This window comes from Pelobates fuscus, chromosome 7 (genome assembly GCF_036172605.1).
Source record: "Pelobates fuscus isolate aPelFus1 chromosome 7, aPelFus1.pri, whole genome shotgun sequence".
NCBI classification, from domain to species: Eukaryota; Metazoa; Chordata; class Amphibia; order Anura; family Pelobatidae; genus Pelobates; species Pelobates fuscus.
The window spans coordinates 126,329,963-126,351,650 of NC_086323.1; the positions used below are offsets into that span (position 1 = coordinate 126,329,963).

At 40.4% G+C, this 21,688-nt stretch overlaps 1 protein-coding gene across 1 annotated transcript in view; it reads left to right on the forward strand.

The window, feature by feature from the left end:
* Positions 1–3,615: 3,615 nt before the first annotated feature.
* Positions 3,616–21,688, forward strand: part of GNAI2 (G protein subunit alpha i2) — a 57,167-nt gene continuing 39,094 nt past the window's right edge. The window contains exon 1 of the mRNA XM_063426572.1: positions 3,616–3,961. Coding sequence (XP_063282642.1) covers positions 3,844–3,961 — 118 coding nt within the window. The 5' untranslated portion in view covers positions 3,616–3,843. The remainder of the gene's footprint in view (positions 3,962–21,688) is intronic.

Genomic DNA, 21,688 nt, shown 5'->3' on the forward strand with positions numbered 1-21,688 from the left:
ATACCGATTATCTCTCGTTGTAGTGATTTCCATTCTCTCTCAGTGTAGTGATTCCCATTCTCTCTCAGTGTAGTGATTCCCATTGAGTGTAGTGATTCCCATTCTCTCTCAGTGTAGTGATTCCCATTGAGTGTAGTGATTCCCATTCTCTCTCAGTGTAGTGATTCCAATTGAGTGTAGTGATTCCCATTCTCTCTCAGTGTAGTAATTCCCATTGAGTGTAGTGATTCCTATTCTTTCTCTGTGTGGTGATTCCTATTCTCTGTCATTGTAGTGATTCCTATTCTCTCTCAGTAAAGTGATTCTCATTCTCTCTCTGTGTAGTGATTCCTATTCTCTCTCATTGTAGTGATTCCTATTCTCTCTCAGGGTAGTGATTCCCATTCTCTCTCAGTGTAGTGATTCCCATGCTCTCTCTGTGTAGTGATTCCTATTCTCTCTCAGTGTAGTGACTCCTATTCTTTCTCTGTGTAGTGATTCATATTCTCTCTCATTGTAGTGATTCCTATTCTCTATCAGTAAAGTGATTCCCATTCTCTCTCTGTGTAGTGATTCCTATTCTCTCTCATTGTCGTGATTCCTATTCTCTCTCATTGTCGTGATTCCTATTCTCTCTCAGTGTAGTGATTCCCATTCTCTCTCAGTGTAGTGATTCCCATTCTCTCTCTGTGTAGTGATTCCCATTCTTACTCAGTTTAATGATTCTCATTCTCTCTCAGTGTAGTGATTCCTATTATTTCTCTGTGTAGTGATTCCTATTCTCTCTCATTGTAGTGATTCCTATTCTCTCTCAGTAAAGTGATTCCCATTCTCTCTCTGTGTAGTGATTCCTATTCTCTCTCATTGTAGTCATTCCTATTCTCTCTCAGTGTAATGATTCCCATTCTCTCTCAGTGTAGTGATTCCCACTCTCTCTCAGTGTAGTGATTCCTATTCTCTCTCAGTGTAGTGATTCCTATTCTCTCTCAGTGTAGTGATTCCCATTCCGATTCAGTGTAGTGATTCCCATTCTCTCTCAGTATAGTGATTCCTATTCTCTCTCAGTGTAGTGATTCCCATTCTCTCTCAGTGTAGTGATTCCCATTCTCTCTCTGTGTAGTGATTCCCATTCTCTCTCAGTGTAGTGATTTCCATTCTCTCTCAGTGTAGTGAAACCGATTATCTCTCATTGTAGTGATTTCCATTCTCTCTCAGTGTAGTGATTCCCATTCTCTCTCAGTGTAGTGATTCCCATTGAGTGTAGTGATTCCCATTCTCTCTCAGTGTAGTGATTTCCATTGAGTGTAGTGATACCGATTATCTCTCATTGTAGTGATTTCCATTGAGTGTAGTGATTCCCATTCTCTCTCAGTGTAGTGATTCCCATTGAGTGTAGTGATTCCCATTCTCTCTCAGTGTAGTGATTCCCATTCTCTCTCAGTGTAGTGATTTCCATTTTCTCTCAGTGTAGTGATACCGATTATCTCTCATTGTAGTGATTTCCATTCTCTCTCAGTGTAGTGATTCCCATTCTCTCTCAGTGAAGTGATTCCAATTGAGTGTAGTGATTCCCATTCTCTCTCAGTGTAGTGATTCCCATTGAGTGTAGTGATTCCCATTCTCTCTCAGTGTAGTGATTCCAATTGAGTGTAGTGATTCCCATTCTCTCTCAGTGTAGTAATTCCCATTGAGTGTAGTGATTCCCATTCTCTCCTGTGTAGTGATTTCCATTCTTTCCTGTGTAGTGATTCCCATTGAGTGTACTGATTCCCATTCTCTCTCAGTGTAGTAATTCCCATTGAGTGTAGTGATTCCCATTCTCTCTCTCAGTGTAGTGATTCCCATTCTCTCTCAGCGTAGTGATTCCCATTCTCTCTCAGTGTAGTAATTCCCATTGAGTGTAGTGATTCCCATTCTCTCTCAGTGTAGTGATTTCCATTCTCTCCTGTGTAGTGATTTCCATTCTCTCCTGTGTAGTGATTCCCATTGAGTGTAGTGATTCCCATTCTCTCTCTGTGTAGTGATTCCCATTGAGTGTAGTGATTCCCATTCTCTCTCTGTGTAGTGATTTCCATTCTCTCCTGTGTAGTGATTCCCATTGAGTGTAGTGATTTCTATTCTCTCTCTGTGTAGTGATTCCCATTCTCTCTCAGTGTAGTGATTCCCATTGAGTGTAGTGATTCCCATTCTCTGTCTGTGTAGTGATTCCAATTGAGTGTAGTGATTCCCATTCTCTCTCAGTGTAGTAATTCCCATTGAGTGTAGTGATTCCCATTCTCTCCTGTGTAGTGATTTCCATTCTTTCCTGTGTAGTGATTCCCATTGAGTGTACTGATTCCCATTCTCTCTCAGTGTAGTAATTCCCATTGAGTGTAGTGATTCCCATTCTCTCTCTCAGTGTAGTGATTCCCATTCTCTCTCAGCGTAGTGATTCCCATTCTCTCTCAGTGTAGTAATTCCCATTGAGTGTAGTGATTCCCATTCTCTCTCAGTGTAGTGATTTCCATTCTCTCTTGTGTAGTGATTTCCATTCTCTCCTGTGTAGGGATTCCCATTGAGTGTAGTGATTCCCATTCTCTCTCTGTGTAGTGATTCCCATTGAGTGTAGTGATTCCCATTCTCTCTCTGTGTAGTGATTTCCATTCTCTCCTGTGTAGTGATTCCCATTGAGTGTAGTGATTCCCATTCTCTCTCTGTGTAGTGATTCCCATTCTCTCTCAGTGTAGTGATTCCCATTCTCTGTCTGTGTAGTGATTCCCATTCTCTCTCTGTGTAGTGATTCCCATTCTCTCTCAGTGTAGTGATTCCCATTAAGTGTAGTGATTCCCATTCTCTGTCTGTGTAGTGATTCCCATTCTCTCTCAGTGTAGTGATTCCCATTCTCTCTCAGCGTAGTGATTCCCATTCTCTCTCAGTGTAGTAATTCCCATTGAGTGTAGTGATTCCCATTCTCTCTCAGTGTAGTGATTTACATTCTCTCCTGTGTAGTGATTTCCATTCTCTCCTGTGTAGTGATTCCCATTGAGTGTAGTGATTCCCATTCTCTCTCTGTGTAGTGATTTCCATTCTCTCCTGTGTAGTGATTCCCATTGAGTGTAGTGATTCCCATTCTCTCTCTGTGTAGTGATTCCCATTCTCTCTCAGTGTAGTGATTCCCATTGAGTGTAGTGATTCCCATTCTCTGTCTGTGTAGTGATTCCCATTCTCTCTCTGTGTAGTGATTCCCATTCTCTCTCAGTGTAGTGATTCCCATTGAGTGTAGTGATTCCCATTCTCTGTCTGTGTAGTGATTCCCATTCTCTCTCTGTGTAGTGATTCCCATTCTCTCTCTGTGTAGTGATTCCCATTCTCTCTCAGTGTAGTGATTCCCATTGAGTGTAGTGATTCCCATTCTCTGTCTGTGTAGTGATTCCCATTCTCTCTCTGTGTAGTGATTCCCATTCTCTCTCTGTGTAGTGATTCCCATTGAGTGTAGTGATTCCCATTCTCTCTCTGTGTAGTGATTCCCATTGAGTGTAGTGATTCCCATTCTCTCTCTGTGTAGTGATTCCCATTCTCAGCACATCCCTGGTCCCCAGCCCTGTCTCAGTAGGAGGCCCAGAGGAGAGGGAGTGGGCGTGGTCTGTGTCAGTGGGCGTGGTCTGGTCTCAGTGCTCACAGGGCGTCGTTCGGCTGTGTGTCTGTGTGTGCGGTGTACTCGGCTGTCTGCGGCCGGACTCTCTGTGTGTCTCAGTGCTGTGTACTCGGCTGTCGGAGCCCGGCTGTGTCGGCCGTACCGCTGTGGTGGAGTTGTCCGGGAATCGCGGCGGAGCCCGGGGCTCTCGGTCTAGCGCACTCTCGGCTCGGTTCGCACATATCGCCGCCATGGGCTGCACGGTGAGCGCCGAGGACAAAGCGGCGGCCGAGAGATCCAAGATCATCGACAAGAACCTGCGGGAGGACGGCGAGAAGGCGGCCAGGGAGGTCAAACTGCTCCTGCTCGGTAATATCCCTATACTGTATATACTGCTCTGTGTGTGTACACTGTATATACTGCTCTCTGTATAGTGTGTGTGTACACTGTATATACTGCTCTCTGTATAGTGTGTGTACACTGTATATACTGCTCTCTGTATAGTGTGTGTGTGTGTACACTGTATATACTGCTCTCTGTATAGTGTGTGTACACTGTATATACTGCTCTCTGTATATTGTGTGTGTACACTGTATATACTGCTCTCTGTATAGTGTGTGTGTACACTGTATATACTGCTCTCTGTATAGTGTGTGTACACTGTATATACTGCTCTCTGTATAGTGTGTGTACACTGTATATACTGCTCTCTGTATAGTGTGTGTACACTGTATATACTGCTCTCTGTATAGTGTGTGTACACTGTATATACTGCTCTCTGTATAGTGTGTGTACACTGCATATCCTGCTCTCTGTATAGTGTGTGTACACTGTATATACTGCTCTCTGTATAGTGTGTGTACACTGTATATACTGCTCTCTGTATAGTGTGTGTGTACACTGTATATACTGCTCTCTGTATAGTGTGTGTGTCCACTGTATATACTGCTCTCTGTATAGTGTGTGTGTACACTGTATATACTGCTCTCTGTATAGTGTGTACACTGTATATACTGCTCTCTGTATAGTGTGTGTACACTGTATATACTGGTCTCTGTATAGTGTGTGTGTGTGTATATACTGGTCTCTGTATAGTGTGTGTGTGTGTGTGTGTATATACTGGTCTCTGTATAGTGTGTGTGTGTGTGTGTATATACTGGTCTCTGTATAGTGTGTGTGTGTGTGTGTATATACTGGTCTCTGTATAGTGTGTGTGTGTGTGTGTATATACTGGTCTCTGTATAGTGTGTGTGTGTGTGTATATACTGGTCTCTGTATAGTGTGTGTGTGTGTGTGTATATACTGGTCTCTGTATAGTGTGTGTGTGTGTGTGTGTGTATATACTGGTCTCTGTATAGTGTGTGTGTGTGTGTGTGTATATACTGGTCTCTGTATAGTGTGTGTGTGTGTGTGTATATACTGGTCTCTGTATAGTGTGTGTGTGTGTGTGTATATACTGGTCTCTGTATAGTGTGTGTGTGTGTGTATATATACTGGTCTCTGTATAGTGTGTGTGTGTATATACTGGTCTCTGTATAGTGTGTGTGTGTGTGTATATACTGGTCTCTGTATAGTGTGTGTGTGTGTGTGTATATACTGGTCTCTGTATAGTGTGTGTGTGTGTGTGTATATACTGGTCTCTGTATAGTGTGTGTGTGTGTGTATATACTGGTCTCTGTATAGTGTGTGTGTGTGTGTATATACTGGTCTCTGTATAGTGTGTGTGTGTGTGTGTGTGTGTATATACTGGTCTCTGTATAGTGTGTGTGTGTGTATATACTGGTCTCTGTATAGTGTGTGTGTGTGTGTATATACTGGTCTCTGTATAGTGTGTGTGTGTGTGTGTGTGTGTATATACTGGTCTCTGTATAGTGTGTGTGTGTGTATATACTGGTCTCTGTATAGTGTGTGTGTGTGTGTGTGTGTGTGTGTGTATATACTGGTCTCTGTATAGTGTGTGTGTGTGTGTATATATACTGGTCTCTGTATAGTGTGTGTGTGTGTGTGTGTGTGTGTGTATATACTGGTCTCTGTATAGTGTGTGTGTGTGTATATACTGGTCTCTGTATAGTGTGTGTGTGTGTGTATATACTGGTCTCTGTATAGTGTGTGTGTGTGTATATACTGGTCTCTGTATAGTGTGTGTGTGTGTATATACTGGTCTCTGTATAGTGTGTGTGTGTGTGTGTGTATATACTGGTCTCTGTATAGTGTGTGTATATATTGCTCTCTACATACTGTCATGTGTATATGCTGCTCTCTGTATAGTGTGCTCTGCCCTTTATATACTGTATATAGTGGCCTCAGTATATTGTGTGTGTGTGTGTATATACCACCATCTGTATACTGCCCTCTTTGTTCTCTGTATATTGTACATACATTGCGTACTACCCTCTGTATTCTGTACATACAGCCTTCTGCATACTGCTCCCCTCTATATTCTATGTATATTGCACTCCATATACTTTGTCTTTTGCCCTGTTTATCCCCTCTGTTCTATATGCTGACCTCTGTATAGTCTATATACTGTGCTGAATATAGTCCCTAGCACTATCTACACCCATGCAGTATGTGCTTCCATGTACATACTGTATATCCTTGATAACGTCTATATATCGTGTAAACTACGCATGCCCTGGTAAGTGACATGAACTCCCCATGATTGCAGTGGTGAGTAACTTTTAAGGCCTGACTAGTTGTGTAGGACTTTAAATTTTAATCTATCTATACACTATAATATTCTGTATATTATTCATTATAAAATTCAATCTTTTTATATACTGGATTTGCAAAAAAATAATAATAATAAAAAAAAATAATATATATATATATATATATATATATATATATATATATATATATATTAGTATACGCAATCCTCTATGCTGCCAAAACAACCTCAACTGCAGTCCTTAGCCCATAATATTGCCTGATCTACATACTGTATACACCGCCATATGCTTTGCATAGCTCTCTATATTCATTGTGTAACTATATTGTCCGTAGCCTTTACTATGCTTGATCTAGCCCTTTTATCTAATGTATACATCTAGAATGATAGAGAATATACAGTGTGTACAAATCTATATGCACACTATATAAAGAGTACCAAACATTCTACTCTCCTATATACAGAGCATACTCCTCTGTATTTTGTATACTCTCCTGTGTATCACCTACTAATGTGTATCAAAGCTAGCCTCTCATACGGTACATTGTGAGTACTACTGCGTGTACTACTGCAAGCTCTCTATGTTCACAATGTAACCATCTATACAATGTATGCCAGTAATAAGTCAGCAACCTGCCACAATAGGAAACACGGTACACAAACTTCTGGTGTACCAAAGTTAGACATCAATGCTGTATACAATGTTATAGATACACTGTGTTGTATATGGTTTATTTATCTCACAGGGAATTTCGGAGTATTGAAATGAGAAAATATCTCCAGCTCCTTCAATTTCCTTTCTCTGCTATTTTGACCTAAATGATGTTACTGTCACGATTCTTCAGATTCATGGTGGTGAATGAGCCTATATGTGTAATTATATTTCACACTCACACATGCAATGCAGTTCTGTATCTGTACTGTGTCTTTCTAATCTGTAGTGAGTGTACCCATCTGTGTATTTTATATATTGTGCATCTTTGTGTGTATTCATATACCATATACACCTTTCTATTATGTGTCTACTAGCCTGTGTGCTATATCCTTATTTATACATGTACACCGTGTAAGCTATGGGCATATGTGTACTACCTGATATCTATATTTTTATCTGCACTTTTTTTTTGTACTCCACAATATAGGAACCCTTAAGTTCTGCAGGATCACTGTACCGTGTACCTGCCTGTTAACACAGTGCCTCTGTATTATGTACACACATGTTCTGAGTGATTTTGTATATTGTATACATATGTAAACTACATGTAGATATAAGCAAATTGTTGCAGAGATTATTTGTTTTCTCCAAAGTATGCATATGCTGTGACTTGCACGTATGCTATATTTAAATAAGCTATATACATTTGTATACTTTGTTTCTACAGTTATTTATAGGTTGTGTATGTAATGTTCTCCAGATATGTACGTCTCTTTAGGCCTCGATGATGATGTTCATTTATACTACTGTTCATACAAAATAAATGTAAGTGTATGTTCTCTGCTTTTTCAGTACATCACATTCCAACCTAAACTTGTAGGAGATGGCTATTACAATGCTTACTGTATATCTATCAGATTCAGCTCTGGAGGTGAGCAGGGAAGAATGGCAAAATATACTTTAAAAAAAACAAACCAAAAAACCCCAATATGGTCTGGACTATAGAATATATAGTAAGCATTATAATCGCTATCTCCTACAAGTTTAGGTTGGAATGTGATGTACTGAAAAAGCAGAGAACATACACTTACAATAATATTGTATGAACAGTTGTAGAACTGAACATAATCATTGAGGGCTAAAGAGAGATATTCTAATATTGTTTATTGAAGAATATATATATATATATATATATTTTGATTTTTTCTTTTTCTTCTTCAATAAACCTGGAAGACAAAAGGCCATATTAGCAAAGCAATGAAAGTATAATTCTGGAGAAGATTATTGAATAAAGACAATAACTAGGGAAACAAACAGACTTTTTTTCTTTTAGCACTCTGCTTTTTTGAGCCTTGGTACATTTAGCCCAAATCACTGCTGTACCCTTATTTGTTGGTCAAGATAAAAAAAATAAACAGAACAAAATAATTTACTAGCCGCTGTAGGATGTTACACAGCTAGATGTTTTCTGTGTATTTAAACGAAGACATACTTCTGTGTATAATTTGAATCCAAAACCCTAACTATATGTAAATGTTTTTTGTTTTGTTTAGAAAGTGATTGATGTTTGTTTTATGGTGATCTGACAGCACTTCCAGCAGGCTTAGGGTTAAATTGCAGATGACTTTATTGTAGCTGCCTTACCTGGGTTAGGGACATATATTAATCATCATGTAGATCATGTTATATCCGTGCAGCTAGGACTCAAATCTTATTATGGCTGATTTATTGTAGGTGCCTGGTTTAAATTTTAGTGTGTGAAATAGACGTGTCTGGTGACCAGCCCTGCTGGTTTGATTCTAGAGAGTTGTATATTATACTGTTATTGGATCCTGAAGTGCTGGAAACCTTTTCAGCCTTTGCAAGTTAGGGACTGGCTTGGAAAAAGTTAATAATACACAGTAGCGCTATGGCGTAATTGTCTCCTTTGCGACGACTTGTGTTGAAATCAGTGGTAGATGGGTAAGTATCTTCTTTAAAGCTTTAGCTGACAGCCACTGTCTCCCCCCCCCCCCCCCCCCCCCACCACTTCCTCTTGTCAAATACTCATTCACATCCCCTCCTCCTTTTAAACTGCTCCTTGAGCTTTTAAAGAAGGGTGCAGGAAGTGGCTGATGGACACTGTCAAGCCTACATTGTGTGTTTGTAGGGAAAAACTCTCCGTCTCATTTTAATTTTGGGTCCAGCAGTTCTAGTCTGCTGTGGTTTTGCCTGCTTTGGGAGCGTGTCACCGTGCTTGCTGGACTTTGAAACTGTTCCAAGCCCCAAATAAAGAGTGGGGATGGGCCTTCTATAAGTGTGCTATGAAGAGGCAATTTTAGCCTTGTTTCCACATCGAGCAAATAAAAGAAATTCCATCAAAATTTTCAATAGAGGAATACATTTGAATGCACGCCCATTTCCCATTGGATTTTTAATTCCTCTGCTATGCCGAGGGAGAAGTAGGTCCTGTAACTTCTGTATCTGCTTCCCCTCACCCACGGTATTGTAAACGTCAACATTTTTTTTTCACACTTCTCCTTTTTTCAGGCCTTAACCCCTTCCCTGCTTGCGTGCAGTAATCTGCCTTTTGGAATCTTTTACTGCTAAGCAGCTTCATTTTGAGACACACTGACAGAAACAAATCTGTTGCCTCTTTTAGATGTTATGTGCCCATCTTTAGCGGTCACCACTCGGCATAATTTGTTGACAAGCTGTTTGTAAATTGTAATAACATTATATGCCACATTCAGAGTTCTACCATATGTACACCTGCAAAGCAAGCAACGTGCTATACAGATAATGTGTACATTCCAATGACTATTCTCACAGGGCCAAATGTGATTTTTGTTTTAGCCCATTTCTGGCCTGACATCAAGTTAGAACACTCTATATCCAGCAGAGCATTGTGGGAAGTGTGTCTCGATAGCTATTCGGAAATAAGTTGTCATATTGCCCTGGATTATAGAAACAGTGATAGCTCTGTTCATACCCTATATAAATACAGGATAACGCTAGGGTTTCGTACTTACGCAAGCAACTTATAGAATTTGGTCATCTTTTATAAATTAAATATTGTGACGACCTAGTTCTGGGGCTGCGTCGGTATTCCCAAAGGGTTAAAACATTTGTTATGGTAACATACCATTTGAGTGCTTTTGAAAAGGCAATGCTTGGTGCTTCCTGTTTTTACTTAATTGTGTGGCCCCATTTGAGGATAATATTTACATAAAAAATAATGCCTGTTTATGCACTGCTTTGCCCGCCGCCAGAACTCCTCACTGTATTCTGTGATATGACAAAAAATGTGTAAACAGGCTTATACGTCTGTTACCACTGTAAGATGCCGTGGTTTAAAAAAAAAAAAAAAGACACTGAATTCTGGCTATGTGTGCTTAATTATGCTCTATAAAATTATTTAAACAATATAACCAAGACCGTGCTAAACCTTGCTTAAATTCTGTGGCACCAGCGTAAGATCAGATATGTTTTCATGGCACCTCTTTCTACGTTGACCCTTTTTATCCTCATGCCATAGTCAAATAAAATGTAATACAATTACAGTGATTTATATAGTGGCAACATAATCAGCACTGCTGTACAATAGATAAACCAAGACACCTAATGCTAACAAGACACGTTTGACATGCGAGAAACGTTGGTTGAAGAGGTCCCTGTCCTTATGAGTTTTTAGAATTTAACTAAAACTAAACAAAAATCTAACTGCTCTGAAACAGAAACCCATGGGATGTTGCCAGTAGACTGATGTATCGTTGTAGGCCTCCTCTGCATCTTCCTCTTGCTTCGTGGTTATTTGTCTGCCATATCCTGCACTGTTGCACAATATAACTGCTGCCTCCGACTTCTTTCTGTTGCTTTCATTGTTCCTTAATCTCTTCCTAACAGAGCATTACTGCCACAGGATGGTCTGCAGGTAATTAAACATAATGCCACACGTTTGTTCAACAAATAGCCAAATACTTAAGTTTACCACAAAGTACCCTCCAGTTTTGTAATGAAGCACCTCATGGGCACTAGTAACAACAGATCAACATACCACCCCCTACCCCAAAGAGCTTCAAAGCGTCCAGCACACACTCAAGACACTGATTAATGTTGCCATTATCATTTCTAATGGTGATATTAGCTGAGCCGGCCCTGCCAGGAATATAACCTGCCGGTTAAGGCTTGAACACATTGTGCAGTTTGTGTCTCACTGACTGCAGGAAGAGGAAATTGTACCCTATTAAGCACTTCTAGTGTGTCCTGTTTTTGTTCCCCTTTATCCCTTCTTTGTGCCCCATACACATATTTTTAAATTCTTCAAACTGAGCTGCTTCAAGACATCTTATGTTTCATAATAGTGCTGCATTTTTTGTTTGTTTGGCAAACATGACCAATGCAGGCCTTGGTGACTGTACTCCTGCCTGAATTTTAGAAATTATTTAATATAATTAAAGGGACACTCTAGACAGCATTATAACGGTCATTTGATTTATCCAACCTGGGCGATATTGAGTGTCTGAAAGTGACATGTACAAGGGTCCGTTCTGCATTATAAATGTGTTTTGAGGAATGGTCTGTTTTTTAAAAAAAATTTTTAATAATTCTTTATTTTTGCTGTGCCATATTATACAAACAAGCTCAGCATGACACATCTTCAAGTTGTGAGAAAATGTAACAGCGGTAATACAGGACACATCAGAAATGGTGCACATTTTATAAAAAGGTAAATAGTTGGTGCTAACTTGTGCCTCTAATAAGTGAACCTTGCTCCTGTGGAGCTAGTGCCATCTAAAAAGGTAAACAGAAAAAAAAGAGAGAACCAAAATAAGCGTACAAGGAGTATTCTGCTAATGGGATTCCCTGGAGAGTCTGTGCCCTCCATGTACCGGACAGTGGTCTATCCTTAATTCTGTTAAGGTTCTGCGTTAGATGTTACCCACTAGGGAAGGGAATCAACCCTGGGAGGTTTAATAAGCTCCAGAACACTGGAGAAAAAGGGGCTATAGGCTCTGAGGGTCATTCATGCTTCTGATTAAACAATTGGAAATACAATTTGAGAGCGATAAGGGCACAAAAATAAACCCTCACATGGACACCGCAATTGCTGAGAAAAGAAGAAAAACGTAAACAGAAAACAAGCAATCACATAAAGGTACATTCAGATATCCATCAAATGAATTGCAGTAACATGTAACTGGACTGGCAGTAGGTGCAACGAGGTGTAACTTTCATTACGCACGATGGTATCAGTCCGGTACTGAGGGGTGAGAGGGGGGAACACTGCGACATTCGCCACATCCCATTGATGGGCTGGTTTGGCCGAATTGCCAGAGGCTACAGGAATGCGTCCGCTTCCGACACGGACGTCAATCTGTAGCGTCGGCCATCTTTGGGTATCCCCTTTTTTAGGTAATGGAACAGCCTGTAATTGTGAGGTCACTCCTTTCAGCGATGCCCGCCATTGCAACGTTGGGCGACTAAGGTCTTGGTATATGGCCAATGATTGCTCTTCAAATAAATACGTTGTTGAAATCAGTGGTAGAAGACATCTGTGTCGCTGCGCAACTGAAAGCACAGGATAACCTCTCTAGGCAGCCTGGATTTTGGTTGCCCTGGTAGGCAATATATTCCATCTAGAGAGAGTCCCTTCGCCTGTTTGGGTGTTGGAGTAGCAGTGAGCAGCCTCCTGAGAAATTGTGGTAGCTCAGCGAGATCAATGGCGTCGGAGATCCCCTGTATCTTCAGGTTGGCTGTCTCACATTATCCTCCAGCTGCCCGACCTTGGCACTGAGTTGTGGACAAGTGTTGATAAGGGCTGCAATTTGTGATGTAGTCAAATCTTGTTTGATTTGCAGATCATGGGTGTCCCATTCCGTGACTTTAATCTGACCTGTCTCTGTGCACAGGTCCTCTCACAGCACCACCAGTTCGGAGGCAAAGAGTTCTGAGACCATCGGAGTTAGGTCAGATTTGGAAGCCAATGGAGGTTTGGGCTGCTGCTAAGGCTGCACTCGGTTTCTGCGAGGTGGAGGTAGAGCCTCCAGAAGATCTTGGTCCTCGTCATCCAAGGTAAATCGAGCCGGGGGTGGAGGGGGAAATAAAGCCCAAGGTCCGCCATTTTGGGCCTACTCGACTGGGATTAAAGTAGGCCAGGATCTCTGGTGCGGGCCTCACTGGGCCCCCTGGATTTACAGGAGTGTTTGCACATGTTGTTCTGTAGCTGCAGGTTATTTAGTAAACGAAACTGCCCCAAAACAGCAATAAAGCGTTTTTCAGCAGGAACTGAGGCGTCATGCATCTGATCCTTGTTGGTTAACTCTGCCGGATGGTCCCTGGTTTATGCCAAGCCAGTATTAAATGGTTGGCCACAGACTGGAGGAAGGCACCTGGACAATGTAGGCAACATAACCATTACAGCAAACAGTAGTGATTATGTTGCTTAAGATATCACTTTTCACTTTAATGGTAATTTGGCTCAGGTGCAAAGTCTTTTACATATGTTGGCATTTGACTTGTGATGTAGTTGAAGAAATCTAGTTGAGCATCTTCAACTAAAATTGAATGTACTTGTTGTTGAACTTGCTTAAATCGAGTGCTGCCATGAGCGGCAGGCCTCTCCCCCACCCCATTTGATAAAGGGTGAAGTTTGTTTGGTCATTAAATGGAGAAAATGTTAGCTGGTTATAACTCTAGCCATCTTGGCCGGATGTGAAAACACTAAGTTTTGTATAACCTGTAACCCATTTAATCAGAAAAGTTTTCTGGCCTTCAGCATCTGTTTTTTCATGTTTTGGGAAGGCGTTGTTTAAATTTTTCATCTTAATCACTAGTAGACTTTTTACTCTCTTCTGTAGTCTGCAAAATCCCATTACTAAGTGTGCTATTTTTATTCACTGTTTCTTCCCACGCTGCCCAGTCAACATCCCCCCTCATTTAGAGATGAGCATAAGGGGTCGGGTTAACTATTCAGAATTTTTCAAGTACTGTATTGAATGCCACTGGGTCTTAATATTTTACATATGCTGTGATGATGGCCAACATGCCTTACCCCTTGACTGCCAGTGCATCTATCAGACGAATGAATGCAGTGACGTTTTTTTCTTTATAGGCTGTAACGTTGTTTTTAGAGGGCCTTGGTCACCTCATTTCTGTTTGGCAAAATGTGATTGTCTTAGTTTCTGGTTTGTTTGTTTGTTTATGTTGTACATTGCTGGGGGATATGTTTGCACATAATATAATGGTAATTTGGGTAAATGTACATTTAACTATGGCGGGCTGTATTCATTTTATTGTGTGTCTTGCAATGATTGTGATTTAGATTAACAGAAATCAGACTCTAGAGAGGATTCCTAAAATAAATGCCTCCTATTGTTTGCTCATAAATATATATTTATTTCTTTTGGGGGGGGGGGGGGGGGGGGGAGAGGAAAGGGCTAAAAGTAGAACATTCTATTGGTTTCCATGGTGATTGCAATACTTTACTTTATGCATAATCTCTCCAGTGTTCGAATATCCAGGGCTGGAACAGATACGCTATAACATGATCATGTGTTTGGTCACTTGCCACCCCAGCTGTCCACTCATTTGTATGCCTTTAGGGGTGAGGAAAAAGAGCAATATCTCAGGCTTTAGGTGCTGACAAAGCTCTGTTGTTTTTTTTGTGTCCAGTGCACATTTACACATTTACACACACAATCCATTACCCCCCCCCCCCCCCCCCCCCCCCCAGTACCTGGATATTCAAGTCTCTGTTCAATACTTGCTTCATTTTGCAAGTCTATAGCATTGTAGCTAGCATAAATTACTTGGAGGAACACATCAAGCTTCATAGCCACTTTGTAGTAGTTATGGTGCAAGGAATGCCAGGGCACCTTTCCACTCGAAGTAGTGAGACCATTTAGGGACAATGGGGCAACTGAACTGGGCCCTGCGCCTTTAACTTCAATCCTTGCTTCTGGTCTTCTCGTTTTTCTTCAGATACAGGACCATGCTGATAACGCACCTCTTTGATTAAATAAAAGCACAATTATATCCCGAATTGCCCAGTGTTGAGGTGTTCCTGTTTTCTATTAGTTTGTGTAGCTTGTTATATTAACAGATTTATTATACAGGTCAGTTTGCATGGACACAAGCCGTTTTAGGAAATTTCATGTTTGTTTCCATCGCTGCTGCGTAATTTTTGGTGCAGATACTGTATGTATGTATGTATGCGCACTGCTTGTTGTGTAAGGCACTCCTATGGTAACACAAGTCCTGGAGTGAAGTGTTTACAGTTCTGGAAGCAGGTTTCTCTCTTCTCCACATTGCACTAGGCAACCAGGGGATGGTACTTACTTAGGGCAAAGTCCATACATACTCCTGCATGCAATGCACTGAAGCTTGTACCATGTAGAAGGGGGTATGTGTTTGTGCTCTCTGCAGCCCTAAATATTGCATCTATTATTGGGCACGCTAACATTTTATGCTAGAATCCACAATGTTTTAATGTTTTGACAAATGCTCCCCCACCCCGCCAAAAATAACCATATGTACATACTAAACAATTGTATTAATGTGATTGTACCTAACAAGCCACTGTTGAGACTATGCTACAAAATCATGCTCTGTTTCTTTGTGTGGTGTTAATATATGGACGGTAAATCCCCTACTTTTAGTTTATAGTGCTCCTTGAAGTGGTACTAAGAAGCGATTGCGGCTTGTGAGGCCCTGTAAGACTCTTCATGTTTATGCGACCCCTCCCGCTTCCGTGCTGACTATCTAGTGCCTGATCCCATTGTTCGAGCTTTGTGTCTGAGCCTAGCCCTGTCCCTTATGTTTTTACGGGATTTCACATGAAAGTTTGGCTGTTTTTTGTAGTGCAACTGTCTGTTTTTTATGTGACACTCACTGCGTGTGAAATGTTACTGTAACAGGCTTTGGCCTGCGCAGCCTTTTTATTGCTGTGGCATTACCAATCTTTCCCTGCGTAGACCTGTATATTTCAGTTAATAGTGTGAATGGGACGTGTGCCTCCGGTGTTTGTACATATGCTGCAAAGTCTCTCTTTTTTGGTATTCTAAACAAGGGACATGAATGAAATGTGATGGAGATTCTGTCATGCCAGTGTCTGCCAGCGTCGGTCTCTTCTTGGCAGAGGCCTACAGGATACCCAATATTGGGTATTGGAGAAGTTAGAGAGACAGGTCAGCAGGAGCTGAAACATGCAGGAATAAACTCAGCAGATGTGTTCTGTGGAGTTCTTCTGTTTTATAAACTAAGCCAGACTCCCCCCTCGCACAAGCAGTGATGGTGCCAGCCTTTTCGCATTAATGAATGCATTGCTCATTCAGTCGCAGTACCAGCCTCCCTTTTCACAAAGATGCAAAGACAGGACAGTGACTGTAACAGCCTTCATGTTACACAGCCCCAACACAAGGAAAGCAATTTTGTCCTTCCACCCTGCACAGCAAGAGAAATGATAGATTTAGATTAACGCTTTATCTTGCTCTTTGATATCTGCTTAAATGTGTTTTTTGCCGGACTCTAATTTAGACATGTAAGGGTGGCACCTACATCATAGCCCTGGGTCATGCAAAATGTGCTCCCTTTGGGGTCATTCATTAAACATTGAATTATAAGGAATATAGGAGGACATGTTTTTATTTAAAATGTTATTTTGGTCTAAAATTGGCGATTCCTGTGTCGTGTCTACAGTTATCTGTTAAGTAGATAATTCTAATTGCTTATGGGCAGCCCATGTTCCTCGACAGCCATTGTATTTCTACATCTCATGCATAGTGTTACCCATGATTCTTCAGTCATTCATGCTGCAAGGTTTAGTGTTCAGAGATTGTTTGCTTGTGTAAAATGATCATTATAAACCCCCACTGCAGCACACTGATAATCGGTTACGTCACTTTTTTAGTTGTCACTGCTCCTTCATACAATGGCAGTCTTTACTTTGCAGCTCTTGCAAATCTAGAATGAATAGGTTCATCTTGCTTGCATTGCACGCAAATCACATTGACAACACAGGGAGTGAAAATGGGCACAGGAAAAGGGGCGGTTGTAATGCAGCACTGCTAGTCACAGGCCTTTTTGATGCTGGGTTAAGTGTCGGAAGAGAATAGAAATATTCAAAATATCTGATGTCACAAAGAAGATTTGTGGAACACAAGATGTGTGGGTGATGGTGGGAGAAAGGGAACAGCAGAAGGAATTGAGTGTGTGATGGAGGAAGGGGGAGTTGTGTGTACATCTTTAGATAGACCTGCTTCTACACAACCCTTCCTATCGGTTGAGTGGCCAGATGTCCCTTTAATTAGAGATACATAGAAATTATATACAAACACCGCCTGTATACATTTTCTATTATGCATCGGACATTATTTGTAATTTTTTCATACCACCCGGGAAAACCTAAGTTCCCCCACACCCCCACTATATATATATATATATATATATATATATATTACAGCGTACTCGCTTATTAAATAAACAATGATTTCAAATCTTAGATTTGTAATCGTTTAAAAAATAATGGGGGTTTAGTTACATTATATTATCATATATTGCATAAGCCTGTCAGTGTACCCGATTCATGGCAGGTCCTACTCTATATATAGTTCTATATAGTTGCAGTAGTAACATCACTGCAGATTTGTGTTTTCTGTGGGAAAAGCAAGTCGTATGGCTTGACTGGTGTGCAGATTTTTGTTTAACATTGTGTGTGTGTGTGTATAAATATATGTGTGTATATATATATATATATATATGTATGTGTGTAAAGCATCTAGCATGACCTCATCTGCAGACGAACGGATCAACCACTGTGGAACGCATGACGCCACCACGTAGGAGCGTCCTGACGTCCAAAAAGGCAGAACCAGGAAGTAAAATCGCACTACACTGAAAACAGCTGATCAAAACTGGAGGACCTATCAGAAGAAGCTTGGAGCCGGGAAATGGGTGTTTAAGCATGGAGGAAGGGAGGTGGTTTATATGCCATTGGTATTTTGTTGGAACAACATTGATTTGTCACTGGATGGGACGAAATGCGTAGGACTCATCTCTTTACGCTGATGTTTACATCTACTTATTCCAACTTCGATATAAGTTAATAAATCTGCATTGTGCACTTTATTTTGGTTTCCTTACAATTGGAGTGCACCTTGTCTCTCCTTACTCTGAGATATTTAAAGCTCAAGACTGCAAACAGACCTACATCCGCAGATAACATATTGAAAGCCTTTTTTTTTTATCTCTTACAAATTGTGAGTGGCCATGTGATACAAATTCTAAATAATTTAAACCTACAGTTTTGCACTATGTTGTGCCATTTCGTTCCTTACAGGATATCCTCTATTTGTGTACATTGATAAAACACATTAGGACAGGAACCATTGATGTCATAGTACTCCGTTATTTACCGAACTAAAGCGATCTTTAGTTAATTGATTTAACTTAGAATTTGAATTCAATTCACAGTAGGCATTACCTGTTGCAAGTTCTCATTTTCTTACTTCTATTTATGTATTTTCTTTGTTCAAGCTCATCATCACTTTCACTCCTACGAAGATGCCAGGACACATTTATTTCTATAGAAAGGGTTTTAGAAACCAATGTGGAGGTATAAATATTTTCATTTAATTATTTAAAGGAACACTATAGCATTTGGAATACAAACTTATTAGAGGAGAATTGTGGACACAAAGCGCATATGAGGCCTGCGCTCTGTTCCTCTAATCAACTGGAGGTAAACTGTGAGAACCAAGTTTGACTCTTCTCACAGCGGCTGAACCTCTAGTGGCTGTTATGAGGACAGCCACTTGGAGGCGTTTTTAACGCTGCAATGTAAGCATGGCTGTATCAATGGCAATTTTTTACACTGCAGAGTTAAAACTAATGGGCCACTATATCCAGACTGCTCCACTGAGATACCTTTAGTGGTCCTTTAACAAGAAATGATGGGTACATAAATAATTTAGAAAGGTCCATTTTTATGGAACATTGTGTATTATAAAGTTCCATAATGCTTTGATTAAAGGTAACTAAGTACCATCACAATTGTTAACATTGAGGTGCATAGAGCTTCCTATACCTACTTTGTGCTTTGAGATTCGGTTACAACTACAGCGAATTGTAAATATCCTGTTAGCGGCAGTCAGGCTGCCCTAAAATCTCAGTTCTGGGTTTTCTGTTTTCATTTTATCCAAATTACACTGAGATTGCTGTCCTCCCAGGAGAGACACCTATGCCATCCCATTTCATGATTAACCACGAGTCTGACGTTAAGTGCAGAGTGTTATGGCTGCTATCATTTTACAGAGCAGCTTCCAATGTGATGAGGGAAACTTCTCTTCGTTTTTTGTTTTTTTTCTATAAATTGTCTATTATCATGCATAGAAAATGGTTATCATCCCTCCAAAGTTTCCTTTCAAGTTTGGGAAAGGATCAGAAGATCCTTTTGGCCACCACTTCTTAAATGGAAAGAGTTGAAGAAGGGAATGGCGTAACGGTGACTAGCGTTTCTGTCCACACCTTTTTCTAACTGATGTTATGTGGATGAGCTGCAGTAGGTATGTGAGTAGAAACTTTGAATGTGACAGGTGGGCGATGCTGTTAAGGAAGTGGTTAGCTGTATCTGCTTGTGAGAGGATGGTGCAATCCGTCCTCTGTCTTATCTATAATTCAGTCTGTAGCAATTTGGTACCTGCTGTGAATGAATTCTTTGTGTTCACACAATAGCTCAGCGTTACCATCTTTTATCATTTTGCCAGCACTCTGTCCAAGATGCTGTCATTGCTTAGAGTTAAATGACCCCTATGTATTACATTTTTTTTCCCTCCCCAAACTCATGCATGTGGTTTTTACCTGTGGGCCCTCTGTATGATCTGGGTATTTCTATTACTAACACTTTACAGAGTTAAACACTTAACTCTTAGAGAACCTGTGTGTCTTTCTTGGTGGCAATTGAGGAGGTTAGGGCCTAAGGAAGGGGCTGGGGTATTTCTTGAAATTAAGCACTCAATATATCTAGTCCTCATTGATGGCATGAATATATTTACCTTTTACAAAGGAATGCACATCAAACTCTAGTTTCTGAAGGCCACATACATCATTTTCAGATTATAAACCGTGAATGATGTACTTATAGGCTATGTGCAAAAAGTTTAATTTTCAAAATTAATGTTGGTCTTCAAGGACTGACACCCAACGGCAGCTGCTCTAGTCATCAAATAACTGTCACCTGAGTTGCTGTCTAAGCATCACTAGAACTGTAATCTTCAACAGGTAGAGTGCCAGAGGTTAAACTTCAATGGTTTGAGATGTGATTATAAATGCACAATAGCTTGTTGCCTATTTTTATTTATGCTCTATCTGACCATGAATGAAACCCCTAAGGCCAATGTTCTTTGGCTCGCTTTTTAGTCAAGTATGTTGTGGCTATATTCTGTTATAGTTTAGTAGTAAATTAACCCTTAATTGCAACAGGAATGAGCAATTGCTTACTCTCATGACCCCTCGCACCTCTTTTTATTTTTTTCCTTTCCTTTCCTTTTTTTAACACAATGGTGCAAGAATCTACATGTGGCTTTTAAAGAGTCCTCGGTAACCTGATTGATATCCCCTCTAAGGATCAGGGAGATAATTTGTGCAATCAACACAATCTCGGTAACTGTATAGAATGGTCTACGTATGTTCTAGATTTAGAGTCCAATTAATACTGTATGAATAGGAGATCCATGTTACATTAGGATCTCTAAGGACCAGATTGTAATGATATGGGTAGGCATATCTGTCCTTAATGGATTAACCTTTTCAATGTTAGAGCAGTACGTAACGCCTGTCACATGTTTCACAATTTTTATTTATTTATTTTTTTTAGTTACATGGGTTAATCCTCTCTCTCCTCCCCCCTTCCAACTATGAAGCTATCACTAAATGTGCTTTTAAAGAGGAAGTCACGTTTTTGTGGTCAGGGACTTTGTAACAGAAAAATTTGTACATGCAAAGCCTATAGATCCTTGGCAGCACATGGGTTAATTGCCCTATGCCCTCCCTTTGCTTCTTCGCTCTCCTCCAATGCTACACTATATTTATGGTTTGCTGTAATTATGCAGTGCCTTGGCGTCTTGTTTCTTCCAGACTAATATGCCACTGTGCACAGGCTGGGTGTCTTTTTGCAGCCCTGTATCCATTTTCTGTCAGAGAGGGGTTTAATACCAATGTATGCAATCATCTAGATGAGGCAGGGTGGTCTTGCTGCAGGCCTTCGTCTGTATACCAAGGACACACAATATGTTAAAGTTCAAATTGACTCTTTAATTAATTCTTTGTCTAGAAGGTATTTGTGTTTGTTTGAAAATCCTTTCAATGACGTTTATGAAGAAACAAAAAGTTCATGCAGTCTTCAGTACAGGGCAGTACCAAATATCTGATGAGCTCTGTCTGTGAAGCTGAATTGTTGAGATGTATGCATTCTCTTTAACGCCTTGTGTCCTTCTAGTATTGGAATACAACTTCTATATCACTCTGTTAAATTGTGTATGGCTGTAGCTCAGTAACTGACACTAAGGCTTTATGAAATTAGACTGTTTTGAGATTCCTGTGCTGGTTTAGTAGGTCCACGTTTGTTTTGAATTCTTTAGGTCCCATGCAGCACACTGCTACAGTTAATTGCAGTTACCCTGTCAATCTCAGTACATTACAAAGCACCTTGGCACTTGGATGAGCCTAGTGAGTATTTAGCAAAATATATTTGATTACATAATGTATAATCGTCGAGGGATGGTTAAACAAACAA